This window comes from Nerophis lumbriciformis, linkage group LG15 (genome assembly GCF_033978685.3).
Source record: "Nerophis lumbriciformis linkage group LG15, RoL_Nlum_v2.1, whole genome shotgun sequence".
In the NCBI taxonomy this organism is placed as follows: domain Eukaryota; kingdom Metazoa; phylum Chordata; class Actinopteri; order Syngnathiformes; family Syngnathidae; genus Nerophis; species Nerophis lumbriciformis.
The window spans coordinates 16,520,209-16,536,693 of record NC_084562.2 but is presented as its reverse complement, the minus strand read 5'-3'; the positions used below and the strand labels follow the sequence as shown (position 1 = coordinate 16,536,693).

The following is a 16,485-nucleotide window of genomic DNA, read 5'->3' as shown; positions in this document are numbered from 1 at the left end:
ATGTTAATTGAAACAAAGGAAAGGATGATCAAACTTCTTCATGAACGTCAATCATCACGCAATGTTGCAAAAGATGTTGATTGTTCTAAAATCTGGACCGAGTACAAACAACATGGGAAGGTTGTAAAAGGCAAGCATACTGGTAGACCAAGGAACACATCAAAGTGTCAAGACAGAAAACTTCAAGCAATATGTCTTGAAAACAGAACATGTGCAGCACTGGAGTCACCGTCTGTGACCGAACTGGAAGAAAATGGGATGTAAACACAGAAAAGCTAAATGAAAACCATCATTAACATAGAAACAGTAAAAAACAAGGTTCCAAAGGGCTAAGAAAAAGTAATTGAGAACTATGGATAACTGGATGAAAGTCATATTGAGGGATGAATCGCAAATCTGCATTGGGAAAAGTGATAATGTCTGAACTTTTGTTTGGTGCGGTGCCAATGAGATTTATGAAGACAACCGATCGCAGTCATTGATGATGTGGGGCTGCGTGTCAAGTAATGGCATTGAGGAAATGGCTGTCATTACATCTTCAATCAATGCAGAATTTACTTTGACATTTTGGACACTTTTCCGATTCCATCAATGGAAAGGATGTTTCAAGATGATGATGCATCTTGCCATTGAGCAAAAACAATCAATACTTGCCCATGCACTAAATTAGTCCGATTTCTCATATAGTTTTCTTCTAAATAGGCATCCTACAACCCATGGAAACACCTTAATTTGATCTTGTTCAGTTTTTGAAAAGTCAGACTAACACACTTGGATCTCCATACACAGCATGGAGACGCTCCACTAAGTTAATAGTCATCATCTCCATTTCAGCGAATTAAGTACATTTCTTACAAATATAGTACCGGTAAAAATAACCCTTTCTAGTAGATAACGTAAAACAAAGCAAATGTTAAGTAACAAATGTAATGTTACTTACTTACCTCTTTAAGTGTAAAAATAACCCTTTCTAATGGATGACGTAAAACAAAGCAAATGTTAAGTAACAAATGTATTGTGACAGTAGAATCTTAATATTTCCATACAGGTGGAACTCTGAAAATGTGAATATCGTGTAAAGGTTAGTTTATTCCAGCAATTAGATTTGCAAGGTGAAACTAATAAATGACGTCGGTTCCAAACACACAACTCAAGATATTTCAAGACTTCTTTTAATATAATTTTGATAATTATGGCTTACAGCTTATGAAAACCTAAAATTTGAAATGTCAGAGAATTATTAATTTTTTTAATTGTAAGCCGTGATCATCAAAATTATAATAAAGGATTGACATATATCACTTTGAATGTATATGTAGTTTATATCACTTATTAGTTTCACATTTGAAGTTGAATTGCTCAAATGAATGGACTTTTGCAAAATAAGATTTTTTGTTTTTGTTTTACCTGTACAGTAGTATAGTATAGTATAGTATAGTATAAAGTAAATAAAGTGCATTTGTTAGTATATTAAGTATCATTATCACTGGAGGGCAAGGCTAAACATGAGACCAAGCGCAAGCTCGAAGCAGGCATGCTAACTGCTAAGCTAACCGCTAAAATCGCTTGTAACAACAAAATAAAAAAGTTCTTAGTAAACTGTTGCAAGTGTGGATGTGATGCAGCAGAAAGTAAGCAGCTATTAACAGGAAAATAAAAAGTAGAATAAAATAAAGAATAAAAGTATAATGTTTCAAGATGATGATGCATCTTGCTATTGAGCAAAAACAATCAGTACTTTCCCATGCACTAAATTAGTCAGATTTCTCATATAGTTTGCTTCTAAATAGGCATCCTACAACCCATGGAAACACCTTAATTTAATCGTGTTCAGTTTTTGAAAAGTCGGACTAACACACTTGGATTATGCGATTAGATTTCGGTCTGAAAGCTTGTAAACACTCAACAAAAGTCAAAACATTCCATAACATCTCACTCTCACCCACTGCTGCAATTGTCAACAATGTAGCAATATGTGCTAATTTCATGTTCCGGCAAGGTGATATATATATTTTTTTTTTTCGTTGTCAGCAAAATTTCCACCATGTTGTTGGTGATTGCTGCCTAATGTATTTCTTTTGTCCAGTGACAAGCCTCTCTGACGAGGTGAGAGGGAGCACATGAAACATTGTGTTGAGTCAGCGTACACGAGGAAGGGAGTTGGTGTCGCAAAAAGGGGGTTTGGGGGGAACACAGTAGTAATACTGATCATGTTGCATGACGTATACACTAAATAATGTTCAGTGTCACCCATTGTGTGTGCATTTATTTTTTTATATTACAGATTATTTTGTTACTCGTTAAAACATTCCTTAGTTGTCCTTTACTGCCAGCCTTACAAAGCCAAACAAATTGAGATGTTTATTATGTCACATTCTAACACAACCCTCATATTTCATTGCAGGCAATTGTCGGCTACTTTGACATTTTCTTTGACAAAGGCTGCTGCAACAAGGTAAGCAGCACTGGCAACAGCAAAGCCATTTAACGGAAACTCAATTATGTTCACGCTTTAGCGTTTTTCTCCTCCTCGAGGCGTTAGTCGGCAATCGACAGACGACCTAGTCCACCGCTGATATAAGCACCTACCCAGCAGGGGCGAGCGGTTGGAACACCGATGCCAAGCTCATATAACCTTCTGAGTACTCTGTGTGTTTTGCCTGAGAGTCGGGATTTGGTCCAAATGGTTGAGTGCCCTACTTGGAATTTAACTCGCGTTTTAAATATCGGTTTGCACCATTGTCAGCCGTGAAGTTTTCTTTCATAATGTTCTTAATTCAGGTTAAATATAGTTATATATTCTTGTGTGCTGTTTGAGCGTTGTTGTTTTCCAAATGGTTACCTTAACTTATCAATGCTACCATCATAAAAACCTTTTTAAATGAATTGTGAAAGTAACATTCTTACCTCTTTAAGTGTAAAGATAACCCTTTTTAATAGATAACATGAAACAAAACAAATGTTACGTAACAAATGTATTGTTACTTACTTACCTCTTTAAGCGTAAAAAATAACCCTTTCTAATGTATGATGTTAAGTAAATGTTAAGTAACAAATGTATTGTGACAGTAAAGTCTTAATATTTCCATGATCTAATCCAGGGGTCGGCAACCTTTACCAGTCAAAGAGCCATTTTGACCACTTTCACAAATTATAGAAAACAATGGGAGCCGCAAAAATTTTTGAAATTTTAAATGAAATAACACTGCATACAAAGTTGTTGTTTTTTTGCTTCGTGCTATGTATTAACCAGGGGTCTCAGACACGATGCCCACACCTTTTTATGGAATTTTTAAGCTGGTGCGGCACGCGGGTTTTAAATGAATAGCGGTTGTCAGCGTCATGCGTGCCGTGATGGTACAGCATATAGCGCCCACTACAATCAGCGTGCCTGATCAGCCACATGTTGTATGGGGCTTCCGCTTGCTCACGTAGGTGACAGCAAGGCATACTTGCTCAACAACCACACAGGTTACACTGACGGTGGTGGTATAAAAACAACTTTAACACTCTTACTAATAATGCGCCACACTGTGAACCCACACCAAACAAGAATGACAAACACATTTCGGGAGAACATCTGCACCGTAACACAACATAAACACAACAGAACAAATACCCAGAATCCCAGCCCTAACTCTTCCGGGCTACATTATACACCCCCGCTACCAAACCCCGCCCACCTCAACCGACGCACAGAGGGGGGGGGGGGGGGGGGTGATGTGTGAGGGAGCAGGCTTGGGGTGGGGGCGGGGTTTGGTGGTAGCAGGGGTGTATAATGTAGCTCGGAAGAGTCAGGGCTGCATGGGATTCTGGGTGTTTGTTCTGTTGTGTTTATGTTGTGTTAAGGTGCAGATGTTCTCCCGAAATGTGTTTGTCATTCTTGTTTGGTTTTGGTTCAAAATGTGGCGCATTATTAGTAAGAGTGTTAAAGTTGTTTTATATGGTCACCTTTATATGGTCACCGTCAGTGTAACCTGTGTGGTTGTTGACCAAGTATGCCTTGCTGTCACGTACGTGTGCAAGCAGAAGATGTATAATGTATAACAAGTGTTGGGCTGGCACGTTGTTAATACAGATTGTAGAGGGCGCCAAATGTTGTACCATCATGGCACTCCCTTATAATAGCTGTAAGGGTGAAAATCGGTGAATATTAATCCCGGGAGTTTACTGCGAGAGGCACTGAAATCCGGAAGTCTAACGGGAAAATTGGGGGGTTCAGCAAGTAAGCTGCTGAGCCGCATCAGAGTGATCAAAGAGCCGCATGCGGCTCCGGAGCCGCGGGTTGCCGACCCCTGATCTAATCCAATAGCAATACTTTTAGTTGTACAGTGGTACTGTACCTTGGATTTTGTTTGTTGTTCGTTCAAAAATGTAAGACTGAAAACTAGAGATGTCCGATAATACCAGACTGCCGATTTTATCGGCCGATAAATGCTTTAAAATGTAATATCGGAAATTATCGGTATCGGTTTCAATAAGTAAAATGTATGACTTTTTAAAACGCCGATGTACGGAGTGGTACACGAACGTAGGGAGAAGTACAGAGCGGCAATAAACCTTAAAGGCACTCCCTTTGCGTGCCGGTCCAATCACATAATATCTTCGGCTTTTCACACACACAAGTGAATGCAAACCATACTTGGTCAACAGCCATACAGGTCACACTGAGGGTGGCCGTATAAACAACTTGAACACTGTTACAAATATGCGCCACACTGTGAACCCACACCAAACAGGAATGACAAACACATTTCGGGAGAACATTCGCACCGTAAAACAACATAAACACAACAGAACAAATACCCAGAACCCCTTGCAGCACTAACTCTTCCGGGACGCTACAATATACCCTCCAACCCCGCCCACCTCAACCTCCTCATGCTGTCTCAGGGAGAGCATGTCCCAAATTCCAAGCTGCTGTTTTGAGGCATGTTAAAAAAAATAATGCACTTCGTGAAATATGGCAGTGCCATTTTGGCATTTTTTTCCATAACTTGAGTTGATTTATTTTGGAAAACCTTGTTACATTGTTTAATGCATCCAGCAGGGCATCACAATAAAATTAGGCATAATAATGTGTTAATTCCACGACTGTATCGGTTGATATCGGAATCGGTAATTAAGAGTTGGACAATATCGGAATATCGGATATCGGCAAAAAAGCCATTATCGGACATCTCTACTGAAAACCACAACAATTTTTCCTAAAAGAAAACATGTAAATCTAATTCATTTGTTCCAGACATCCAAAAACACATTTCATAAAAAATATTTGATAGAAAAAACATATCATAAATATAACTGATGAATGAACTAGATAAACATTTAACATCACCTTTACCTTTATTGAAGACTCTTGTTGGTGAAGACGGCCATTAGCGGAAAGTAAGGAGGTATTTCCGTACCTCTCTGGCAGTTTTTTCTTGAATTCAGTAGTGTTTCTCACAATCTTTAAAAACTGCTGTCACTCGCAACTTTCTTTGGCCCCATGGTGGCTTATTTTGCAGCTTTATTCTGTGTATGTATATATATATATATATATATATATATATATATATATATATATATATATATATATATATATATAGACATATTTATATATATATATATATATATATTTATATATATATATATATATATATATATATATATATATATATATATATATATATATATATATATGTATATATATATATATATATATATATATATATATATATATATATAAATATGTCTATATATATATATATATATATATAGACATATTTATATATATATATATATATATATATATATATATATATATATATATATATATATATATATATATATACAGTCGCGATCAAAAGTTTACATACACTTGTAAAGAACATAATGTCATGACTGTCTTGAGTTTCCAATAATTTCTAATACTCATATTTTTTTGTGATAAAATGATTGGAGCACATACTTGTTGGTCACAAAAAACATTCATGAAGTTTGGTTCTTTTATGAATTGATTATGGGTCTACTGAAAATGTGACCAAATCTGCTGGGTCAAAAGTATACATACAGCAATGTTAATATTTGCTTACCGGTACATGTCCCTCGGCAAGTTTCACTGCAATAAGGCGCTTTTGGTAGCCATCCACAAGCTTCTGGCAAGCTTCTGCTTGCATTTTTGACCACTCCTCTTGACAAAATTGGTGCAGTTCAGCTAAATTGGTTGGTTTTCTGACATGGACTTGTTTCTTCAGCATTGTTCACACGTTTAAGTCAGGACTTTGAGAAGGCCATTCTAAAACCTTAATTCTAGCCTGATTTAGCCATTCCTTTACCACTTTTGACGTGTGTTTGGGGTCATTGTCCTGTTCGAACACCCAACTGCCCTCAAGACCCAACCTCCGGGCTGATGATTTTAGGTTGTCCTGAAGAATTTGGAGGTAATCCTCCTTTTTCATGGTCCCATTTACTCTCTGTAAAGCACCAGTTCCATTGGCAGCAAAACAGGCCCAGAGCATAATACTACCACCACCATGCTTGACGGTAGGTTAGTGTTCCTGGAATTAAAGGCCTCACCTTTTCTCCTCCAAAAATATTGCTGGGTATTGTGGCCAAACAGCTCATATTTTGTTTCATCTGACCACAGAACTTTCCTCCAGAAGGTCTTGTCTTTGTCCATGTGATGTCAGATGAAACAAACAAAACAAAAAAATATATATATATATACACATATATACATAAGTGTATGTGATATATATGTGTAATAATTTACAATCCTTTTTTATAATAATGAAAAACCAAGAATAAATGTAAAATATCTCAGATCTCTTACAGACAAAATGTTCAATTAATGCAAGTTCTCATAGCAGTTTGACAGCCGTCTTTTTGATGCTTTGTCCAGGTGATGTTCTCCACTGGTCCCCAGGTCACAAAGACACATTGGAAACAGACTGTCTTCCTTCTAGAGAAACCCCTTGCAATCCAGGCAGGTCAGTAAGAAACATCATTCTTTATTGTTTTTTAAGATATTTCAGAAGTATTATTGCATTTGTTACTGTATTTTGGGGGCTTTGGTCATCCTCAGCAGCAGGCTGCCAGGTACTTTGTCTCTGGCAGTAATGTACGTGGACCACTTGACACTCGTTATCTGTCACAGCCAGAGACAGCGAGGGATTCAAACAAATCACATCAGCCGTCAGAGGCAGCATGTGAAACTTCATCGGATAGTCTCTTGCATGACTTGATTTATGACACGTTGCAAGCCAAGAGCTCTGTTCCTGACCAATTGAATATTGATAGTTATTGTATAGACCCATGTACACATTAACAGAAGTCATTATTCCCAAAACTCACTTGTATTTATGATTCAATGAATTTGCCTAACCTTAGGGCTGGATAATTAATGGAATTTCGATTTAGATTTTTTTGGCTTTTCACGATCATAAAAATATTATAATCGAAAAAAAACGATTAATCGGCCGTGCAGGGTGCATGCAAGTTCCTGAGCTTGTAACGGTGAAACAGGTGAGTGAATGTATGAGTGAACACAAGACCACGTCTACGGGATGTGTGGGATCTCACCATGGTTGCTACTTTTTATTTATTGACACAGCGCTAGTATATCTATGCAATAATTACTAAACTCAATAAAGAAAGTAAGGCATTTTTATGTTAACGTAACCGCGGTGGGGGTCACAAAATTGGCCAATAAAACGGAATCCGCTGTTAAATGCAGAATATCACGGAAATTGACACAAATGTGAGTGAAATGTGTTATTGTGAGGAGAAGGGACATTTGTTGGGGAAAATAATGTGTCCGTTGTGCTCATTCATCCCCTAAACACGTCCTAAACTAAACGTCAAGATGGCTACCTCATCTGCTTGTGTTGTTGTGAACGACATCATCGATGTAAGATCAATGTACAAACAGGACAGCAGTCACAACTTGACTCTTTTTTTTTTAATTGTTTTTTTTATTATAACAGCCTTAAGTTGTTTTATTTTTCATCAAGCTCAGAACAGCGGCACCTTTTCCCTTTTCACAATAACAGAAGTCTGAATGCACTAACAAGTTAAAGGTGTCAAAAAAGTACCTTACGCAAGCATAATGAACTTAAAGCACTTATTGACAGATCTACAAAAATATTACGCTTTGACTTAAAATATTGGTCAAAATTGTATTGCACCAATAAATGTGAGAATTTTGCATTCGGTGGCACACGGGTTAGTGCATGTGCCTCACAATACGAAGGTCCTGAGTAGTCGTGAGTTCAATCCCGGTCTCGGGATATTTCTGTGTGGAGTTTGCATGTTCTCCCCGTGACTGTGTGGGTTCCCTCCGGGTACTCCGGCTTCCTCCCACCTCCAAAGACATGCACCTGGGGATAGGTTGATTGGCAACACTAAATTGGCCCTAGTGTGTGAATGTGAGTGTGAATGTTGTCTGTCTATCTGTGTTGGCCCTGTGATGAGGTGGCGACTTGTCCAGGGTGTACACCGCCTTCCGCCCGAATGCAGCTGAGATAGGCTCCAGCACCCCCTGCGACCCCAAGGGGGACAAGCGGTAGAAAATGGATGGATGGATGTATTTATGACACCAAAAGCACACGCTTTAAGGTAGTAAAATAAGTTTAAATGGTAAAAAATTAAACTTATAAAAATGCAAACGTAACAACTGAGTTTCATTGTTTTATTATATTGCTATTGTTATTTTAATTTATTGTTGTTGCTTATATTTTACTTGTTTTTGTTTAGTTACTAGTTTATATCCACTGTTCTTTTAAATCATATTTTAAATTGAGTTTTGGTGGTACAATAAATACTCATGATTTCAAATTAATAAATATTTGTTTTAATCTGGATTTCAATTTGAGTCAAAATTATCGTGATTAATTTTTTTCCTAAATCCTCCAGCCCAACCTAACCGGAGCCTGAAAAATTTATGATTTTCCCGAGATCGCTTGGAAGACAGTTTGCATTTCACAAATGAGAACAGATGAACCAGATTTTAAACATGCTAAATGAAATGGCTCCCAAGTTGCCACATTTATAGAACCATGCGGCTAAATCATAAAAGCTTGACTGACACACACACACATTCTCTTCCTTTATCATCGTAAACACAACGTTGTAACGTTCTCTCATAACACAAACTTCCAATTTGGGATTACAAGTCAAGGCACATTACATTGATGATGGTCTATGTAGATTTCCCAGTGGATGATTTGGAATGCTTGTGAATATAACTCTAGGCAATCATGCCACTGATCATGCACTCAACTAAAATATAAACAGTTTAGTTTTTGCTCCTATTTGTAATTTTGTTGATGACATTGAATGCACAGAGATACTGTGACAAGATCCTGACACCTATTGTGGTGCTATTCATCTACAAACGTCACCTCATGTTGCAGCGTCATAATGTTCCATGTTCCAAGGCTCTATCCACATTTCCCAAACGCTGAAACCAGTACTTGCATGGCCAGCATACTCACTGGACATGTCATCCAATGAGTGTGTTTGGGGTCAACATACAGTAAATGGTATATGAGGCATTATTTGGTCACACCAGATACTGGTCCTCCATCCCCTCTACCTCCATACAGTAAAACTGCACATTCTTTAAGTGGCCTTTTAATCTAAGACCTGTGTACATGGTTTTAGATCTTTGAGTTCAACTCATGAAAAATGAGAGTTAAATGTCAAGTACAGTAGTACCTCAACTTGCAAGCTGAATTAGTTCTGTGATTGAGCTCGTAGCTCCAAACACTTTTATCTCAAACCAGTGTTGCCCTTTCAAATGAATTGAAATCAATTTAATCGCTGCCTGGCCCCTCCAGAACACAACAATTTTAACATGTAACATGCCTTTTAAAAATAAAAACTGCGGTTATTGGACAGACATTTTTAATACTTTGTCTTTGGTAATTTGCAAAAGGATTGAACCGAATCCTTTAAGTGGACATAAAAAATATTGTGACATTGCAGCAGCTTTTGGGAGCAATGTCTCAACGAATGCGCCTCCGAATTAAAGCTAAAGATCCACCAACAAAATATTAGTGTGAGACTTTTCTTTTGGCCATACGGTGTATTATTCCTTTTAGATCAATCCTTAGCCTTCCCCTGTAACTATGTTCTGTAACTATGCAGTACAATACATACAAACCCCAAAACCAGTGAACCAGTTGTGTAAATCGTAAATAAAAACAGAATACAATGATTTGCAAATTCTTTTCAACCTATATTCAATTGAATCATCATCGGCGGTCACTCGAAGCGAGTATGATGATCCTCCTAGTAGTTTGGTATCTCTTTATGGAGGATGCCTGTGCATGACTTTGTTTAACGTGGGAAGACTGGTGCACAGACAGTCACCACACGATCCTTGACAGATCCGGGTCAGGGTCCAGTGTCATGAAGTCCAAGACGACTGGGGACCTTTTACAGGTGCAGCCTTCATCCGCCATCCCAGCCGTTGTGACGTTCCATAGGGTTAGCAATCATCCTCCGCCTGTTCCACCGTTGAGGTTTTTCAATTGAATAGACTGCAAAGACAAGATACTTAACATTCGAACTGGAAAACTTTGTTATTTTTTGCAAATATTAGCTAATTTGGAATTTGATGCCTGCAACGTGTTTTTGGCACAAGTGGCAAACAAGACTATTTCAGCAAGACAATGCCAAGCCACATGTTACAACAGCGGGGCTTCATAGTAAATCAAATCAAATCAAATCAACTTTATTTATAAAGCACATTTAAAATTTACTACAGGGGTAGCCAAAGTGCTGTACAACGGGCAGGTTAAAAGATAATACGAGTACCGAGCAAACACAACACAACACAAACAAAACACGATAAAAAATAAATAAATAAAATAGAATAAATAAAACATAAAAACAGGTTCACAGCAGGTGTATTATGTGGCGCCATTGCAGGATGGATATCACTCAGTGTTAAAAGCCATGGAATAAAAGTATGTTTTTAAGAGAGATTTAAAAACAGGAAGAGAGGTGGCTTGTCTAATACTCAGAGGTAGGTCGTTCCAGAGCTTGGGAGCAGCAGCGGCGAAAGCTCTGTCACCTCTAAGCTTCAGCCTTGTGTCAGGGACCGTCAACAGCAGCTGATCGGCTGATCTTAAGGATCGGGTGGGGCAGTAAGGCTGAAGGAGGTCGGAGAGATAGGTTGGCGCGAGGTTGTTCAGACATTTAAAGAACAAATAAAAGGAGTTTAAAATTGATTCGATAACGCACAGGGAGCCAGTGAAGGGATGCTAATATAGGGGTGATGTGCTTACGTCTGCGGGTCTGTGTTAGCAGACGAGCAGCAGAGTTCTACACGAGCTGCAGGCGGGCGAGGGAGGCCTGGCTAATGCCTACATACAGGGCATTGCAGTAGTCAAGACGAGTCGAGATAAAGGCGTGGATTAATTTCTCGAGATCATGTCCTGATAGAAGCGGTTTCACTTTCGCTATTTGGCGTAATTGATAAAAGCTTTTTTGAACGACGCTGCTGATTTGTTTTTCGAATTTAAAATCTGAGTCGAACTTTACCCCCAGGTTTGTGACACAGTCGCTGAGATACGGGGTCAGAGTGCCGAGGTCAACGTTGGGGGAGGGAGAGCGACTTGGACCGAACAACATAACTTCTGTTTTATCTTCATTTAAGCTCAGGAAGTTAGCTGAAAGCCAGACTTTGATGTCGTGCAGGCAGTCAATAAGACGTTGAACCGTGTTATTTTGTGCCATGGGAAAATAAATCTGGCAATCATCGGCATAAAAATAGTAAAAAAATAGTAAAATAGTGCGGGTACTAGACTGGCCTGCCTGTAGTCCAGACCTGTCTCCAATTGAAAATGTGCGGCGCATTATGAAGCGTAAAATACGACAACGGAGACCCCGGACTGTTGAACAACTTAAGCTGTACATCAAGCAAGAATGGGAAAGAATTCCACCTGAAAAGCTTCAAAAATTGGTCTCCTCAGTTCCCAAACGTTTAGTTTAGTTTCTCAGTTCAAACATTAAATATCTTGTCTTTCCAGTCTATTCAATTGAATATAAGTCGAAAAGGATTTGCAAATCATTGTATTCTGTTTTTATTTACCATTTACACAACGTGCCAACTTCACTGGTTTTGGGGTTTGTATTTGGAGTTGAACATGTGTAATGTTTTCCCAGTGCTAGTTCCAGTGTTGTGTGCACTGTATCATAATGGGAATCATGAATGTGTCTGGTGATGTGAGGATGAATGGTGCCTGGGGCCTGACTGTCCACTCACTGACTGGATATCTGATGGAGCCTACTGTAATAAATGACCTGTGGGGGACACGTACGCTCGATGTCCGATGGCTTTTAGTTACGCTCCGACAGGAGCCGCCACGATAAGAACTTCAAAACCTCTGACGCAGTTCAAACTCTACTGCCGACCCCGCACTCTCATTGGTCAGATAAATGCAGCTGAATGTGAAAGAAAGGGATGACAAAAGGATAGTGCCATGCCGCAATAAGATTTGAGGAGCGGAACTGATTTAATTTGGTCAACTGGTGAGCTGTGGATGCACTTGTGCTTGAATGTCTTGGAGTTGAATAAGAGGTCTATAAAGGTTTGGATTGGGATACACAGTTCACAGTAACTCAAGTACTACAAAGATGTTAGTAAAGCTGTGTTAAAAAAAAAGATCCTGTCTGATTTTGTACAAAGATAGACAATGTTTAAATGTTGTAGTTAAATTGTGTTTACCTACCTTTTCTTCTTCTTTAACTGCACAATGTTGCTGGGATAAACAAACCTAAATCCATTCATACAAACTCTTGTCAGAGTGGATCCGAGAAGTCTTAAGTGTTGAATATGGTTTTTGCTTTTGCAGGGCAAAGTCTGAAATTCTATTTGCAGCTGTCGCAGTTATTGGTACGGACTTTACCGAGCCTGAGTAGTAATATGCTATTTAAATTCATTTCTGCTTTTACTGCTGTATCACATGAGGAAACTGAAGTATTGCCTCTTTTCCTGCTTAGTTTTGCCCTTGCTACACTTTGTAGTGGTGTCTCCAGTTTTTGCAATATTTTACAAATTAGAGGGTCGTGAAATTGGGAGAGTCACTGCAGTCTGTGTTTCAAAAGCTGTCAATTTGCTCTGCTTGTGAGTACTGAACGTGAATACACATTCACAAATGCCCCCAATACAGTCCGGATACCTCTAAAAAAAGCTCCAGGACATGACATCACGCATCCCGGCAGGCACCATACGTAATCAAAACAAACGCCATAGTGGCAGCAAACACGCAACTGAGGTAGTTTCTCTGTGTCTTTCTGTGTCATTGTTCAAACTATGGTAGACAGACGTGTGCCAGGATGCCAGAAAAAAAGTGGGAAGGGGAGAGCATTTTACCACATTCCGAAGTACAAAACTCAAAACCAGTGAAGTTGGCACATTGTGTAATTCGTAAATAAAAACAGAATACAATGATTTGCAAATCCTTTTCAACTTATATTCAATTGAATAGACCGGTAGGAGGCCACGGGGAAGACCCAGGACACGTTGGGAAGACTATGTCTCCCGGCTGGCCTGGGAACGCCTCGGGATCCCCCGGGAGGAGCTGGACGAAGTGGCTGGGGAGAGGGAAGTCTGGGCTTCCCTGCTTAGGCTGCTGCCCCCGCGACCCGACCTCGGATAAGCGGAAGAAGATGGATGGATGGATGGATGAATAGACTGCAAAGACAAGATATTTAACATTTGAACTGAGAAACTTCAGTTTTTTTTTACAAATAATCATTAACTTAGAATTTAATAACAGCAACACATTGCAAAAAATGTTGGCACAGGGGCATTTTTACCACTGTGTTACATGGCCTTTCCTTTTAATAACACTCAGTAAACGTTTGGGAACTGAGAAGACCAATTTTTTAAGTTTTTCAAGTGGAATTCTTTCCCATTCTTGCTTGATGTACAGCTTAAGTTGTTCAACAGTCCGGGGTCTCCGTTGTGCCACACATTTTCAATGGGAGACAGGTCTGGACTACATGCAGGCCAGTCTAGTACCCGCACTCTTTTACTATGAAGCCACGTTGATGTAACACGTGGCTTGGCATTGTCTTGCTGAAATAAGCAGGGGCGTCCATGGTAACGTTGCTTGGATGGCAACATATGTTGCTCCAAAACCTGTATGTACCTTTCAGCATTAATGGCGCCTTCACAGATGTGTAAGTTACCCATGCCTTGGCACTAATACACCCCCATACCATCACAGATGCTGGCTTTTCAACTTTGCACCTATAACAATCCAGATGGTTCTTTTCCTATTTGTTCCGGAGGACACGACGTCCACAGTTTCCAAAAACAATTTGAAATGTGGACTCGTCAGACCACAGAACACTTTTCCACTTTGTATCAGTCCATCTTAGATGAGCTCAGGCCCAGCGAAGCCGACGGCGTTTCTGGGTGTTGTTGATAAACGGTTTTCGCCTTGCATAGGAGAGTTTTAACTTGCACTTACAGATGTAGCGACCAACTGTAGTTACTGACAGTGGGTTTTTGAAGTGTTCCTGAGCCCATGTGGTGATATCCTTGACACACTGATGTGGCTTGTTGATGCAGTACAGTCTGAGGGATCGAAGGTCCATGATATCCTCGCATACGTGCAGTGACTTCTCCAGATTCTCCGAACCTTTTGATGATATTACAGAGCGTAGATGGCGAAATCCTTAAATTCCTTGCAATAGCTCATTGATAAATGTTGTTCTTAAACTGTTCGACAATTTGCTGGTGACCCTCACCCCATCCTTGTTTGTGAATGACTGAGCATTTCATGGAAGCTGCTTTTATACCCAATCATGGCACCCACCTGTTCCCAATTAGCCTGTTCACCTGTGGGATGTTCCAAATTAAGTTAAAAGTTAATTTAAAGTTAAAGTACCAATGATTGTCACACACACACTAGGTGTGGTGAAATTTGTCCTCTGCATTTGACCCATCCCCTTGTTCACCCCCTGGGAGGTGAGGGGAGCAGTGGGCAGCAGCGGTGCCACGCCTGGGAATAATTTTTGGTGATTTAACCCTTCCCATAGCTTCCTTTGTTCTGGAATCCTGGCGCACACCAGTCTACCCATAGTTTGAACAACTGTGAAAAACAATCCCAGTAGTGTTTTTTTCAGCCAATATGGTGCGTATTTTGATTTTGCGTGGTGCATGTATGTGGCTTGTTATTCATAATGAAGAGGATTTGGAGCTTTTCACAGCTTTTGGGCTTGTTTAGAAACGTTTCTGTAGATTGAAGCTCAGTTATCGTACTGGACGTTGAATTATTTTGCTCGAGGTGTCAATTGTGTATTGTATTTTCCAGACTGTAGAGCGCACCGGTATATAAGCCACACCCACTAAATTTGAGAATAAAACATTGTTTGCCATATATTAACCGCACTGTACTATAACCCGCAGATACAAACATTGTTAAATAAGTTTTTTACCCAGAAAATTTTGTAAATGATTATTTACACACCTTAATTGTTTCCAAATGGTGCCTCTAACTCGGCAGTACAACATCTGGTTAAGCAAAACAGAAGTTATCGTCATGCACCCACAAGCTGCAGAAGCCAGCTCTCCAATCAGCAAAACAGACTCAATAAGTCTATGATGACGATTTGGGGAAATTTACTGACGAATTTGTGAAACTGAAACAATACAAAAAGAACGCCGTTGCAATTTAATAATACTAACACAGACACTTGTAAATGTGTTAGCATATTAGCTCATGCTAACAACGCTAGCTTGATTACATTACGATAGCACGTACAAGTATGCATAAAACCCCTACTATTTAACGTGACGGTTTTGTAAGTATGTATTGTTTTAATTATATTGTAAAACTTTCAAACATTGCTTTGAGTGATGTATGAAGGAACCGTACAAGTAAAATCGCTATGGACGACCAGTACACGGACTGGCACTTGTACTTCCGGTTCAAGGCACTAAACAGAAATAAATGCTGTAGACCAGGGGTGTCAAACTCAAATACAGAGTGGGCCAAAATTTAAAAGTGAACAAAGCCGCGGGCCAAGGTTGAACAAATTAACCTTTTAATAGGGACCCAAACAAGTTTTGCATTGAATATTGAACAAGCAAGGCTTATATAACTTTATAGTGACATGCAAAATCGAGTTTCAAATAATAATAATAATAATTAAAAAATATCAAATGGTTATCAAATACAATTTGAATAAAAATTGAATGCCTCTTTTCTATTTGCAGCCTTCTGAGGTAAATATCAACATGAACTTTTTCCACAGGCTAATACATTTGAAAATTAAATAATGAATAAACCAACCATTCAGGACTTTAAACTGCTCAGTTTGCAACACACTGATCTAATCTGATGTGCCCAAGCCAGATACCTGCCATCTTTTGAATGCATTATCTTATTTATTTTCACCACAGTATGCATTGTCTCCAGTCAGTCAGTGTTTTATGTTCCTATATTCAAACACAGTGTCACTGTTCAAACTGTGTGC

The 16,485-nt window shown here is 39.1% G+C and overlaps 1 protein-coding gene across 1 annotated transcript in view; it reads left to right on the top strand.

Moving 5' to 3' along the window:
- prmt3 (protein arginine methyltransferase 3) overlaps positions 1–16,485 on the top strand; it is a 132,552-nt gene that overhangs the window by 104,955 nt on the left and 11,112 nt on the right. Inside the window, exons 14-15 of the mRNA XM_061975362.2 lie at positions 2,405–2,455; positions 6,887–6,974. Coding sequence (XP_061831346.1) covers positions 2,405–2,455; positions 6,887–6,974 — 139 coding nt within the window. The remainder of the gene's footprint in view (positions 1–2,404; positions 2,456–6,886; positions 6,975–16,485) is intronic.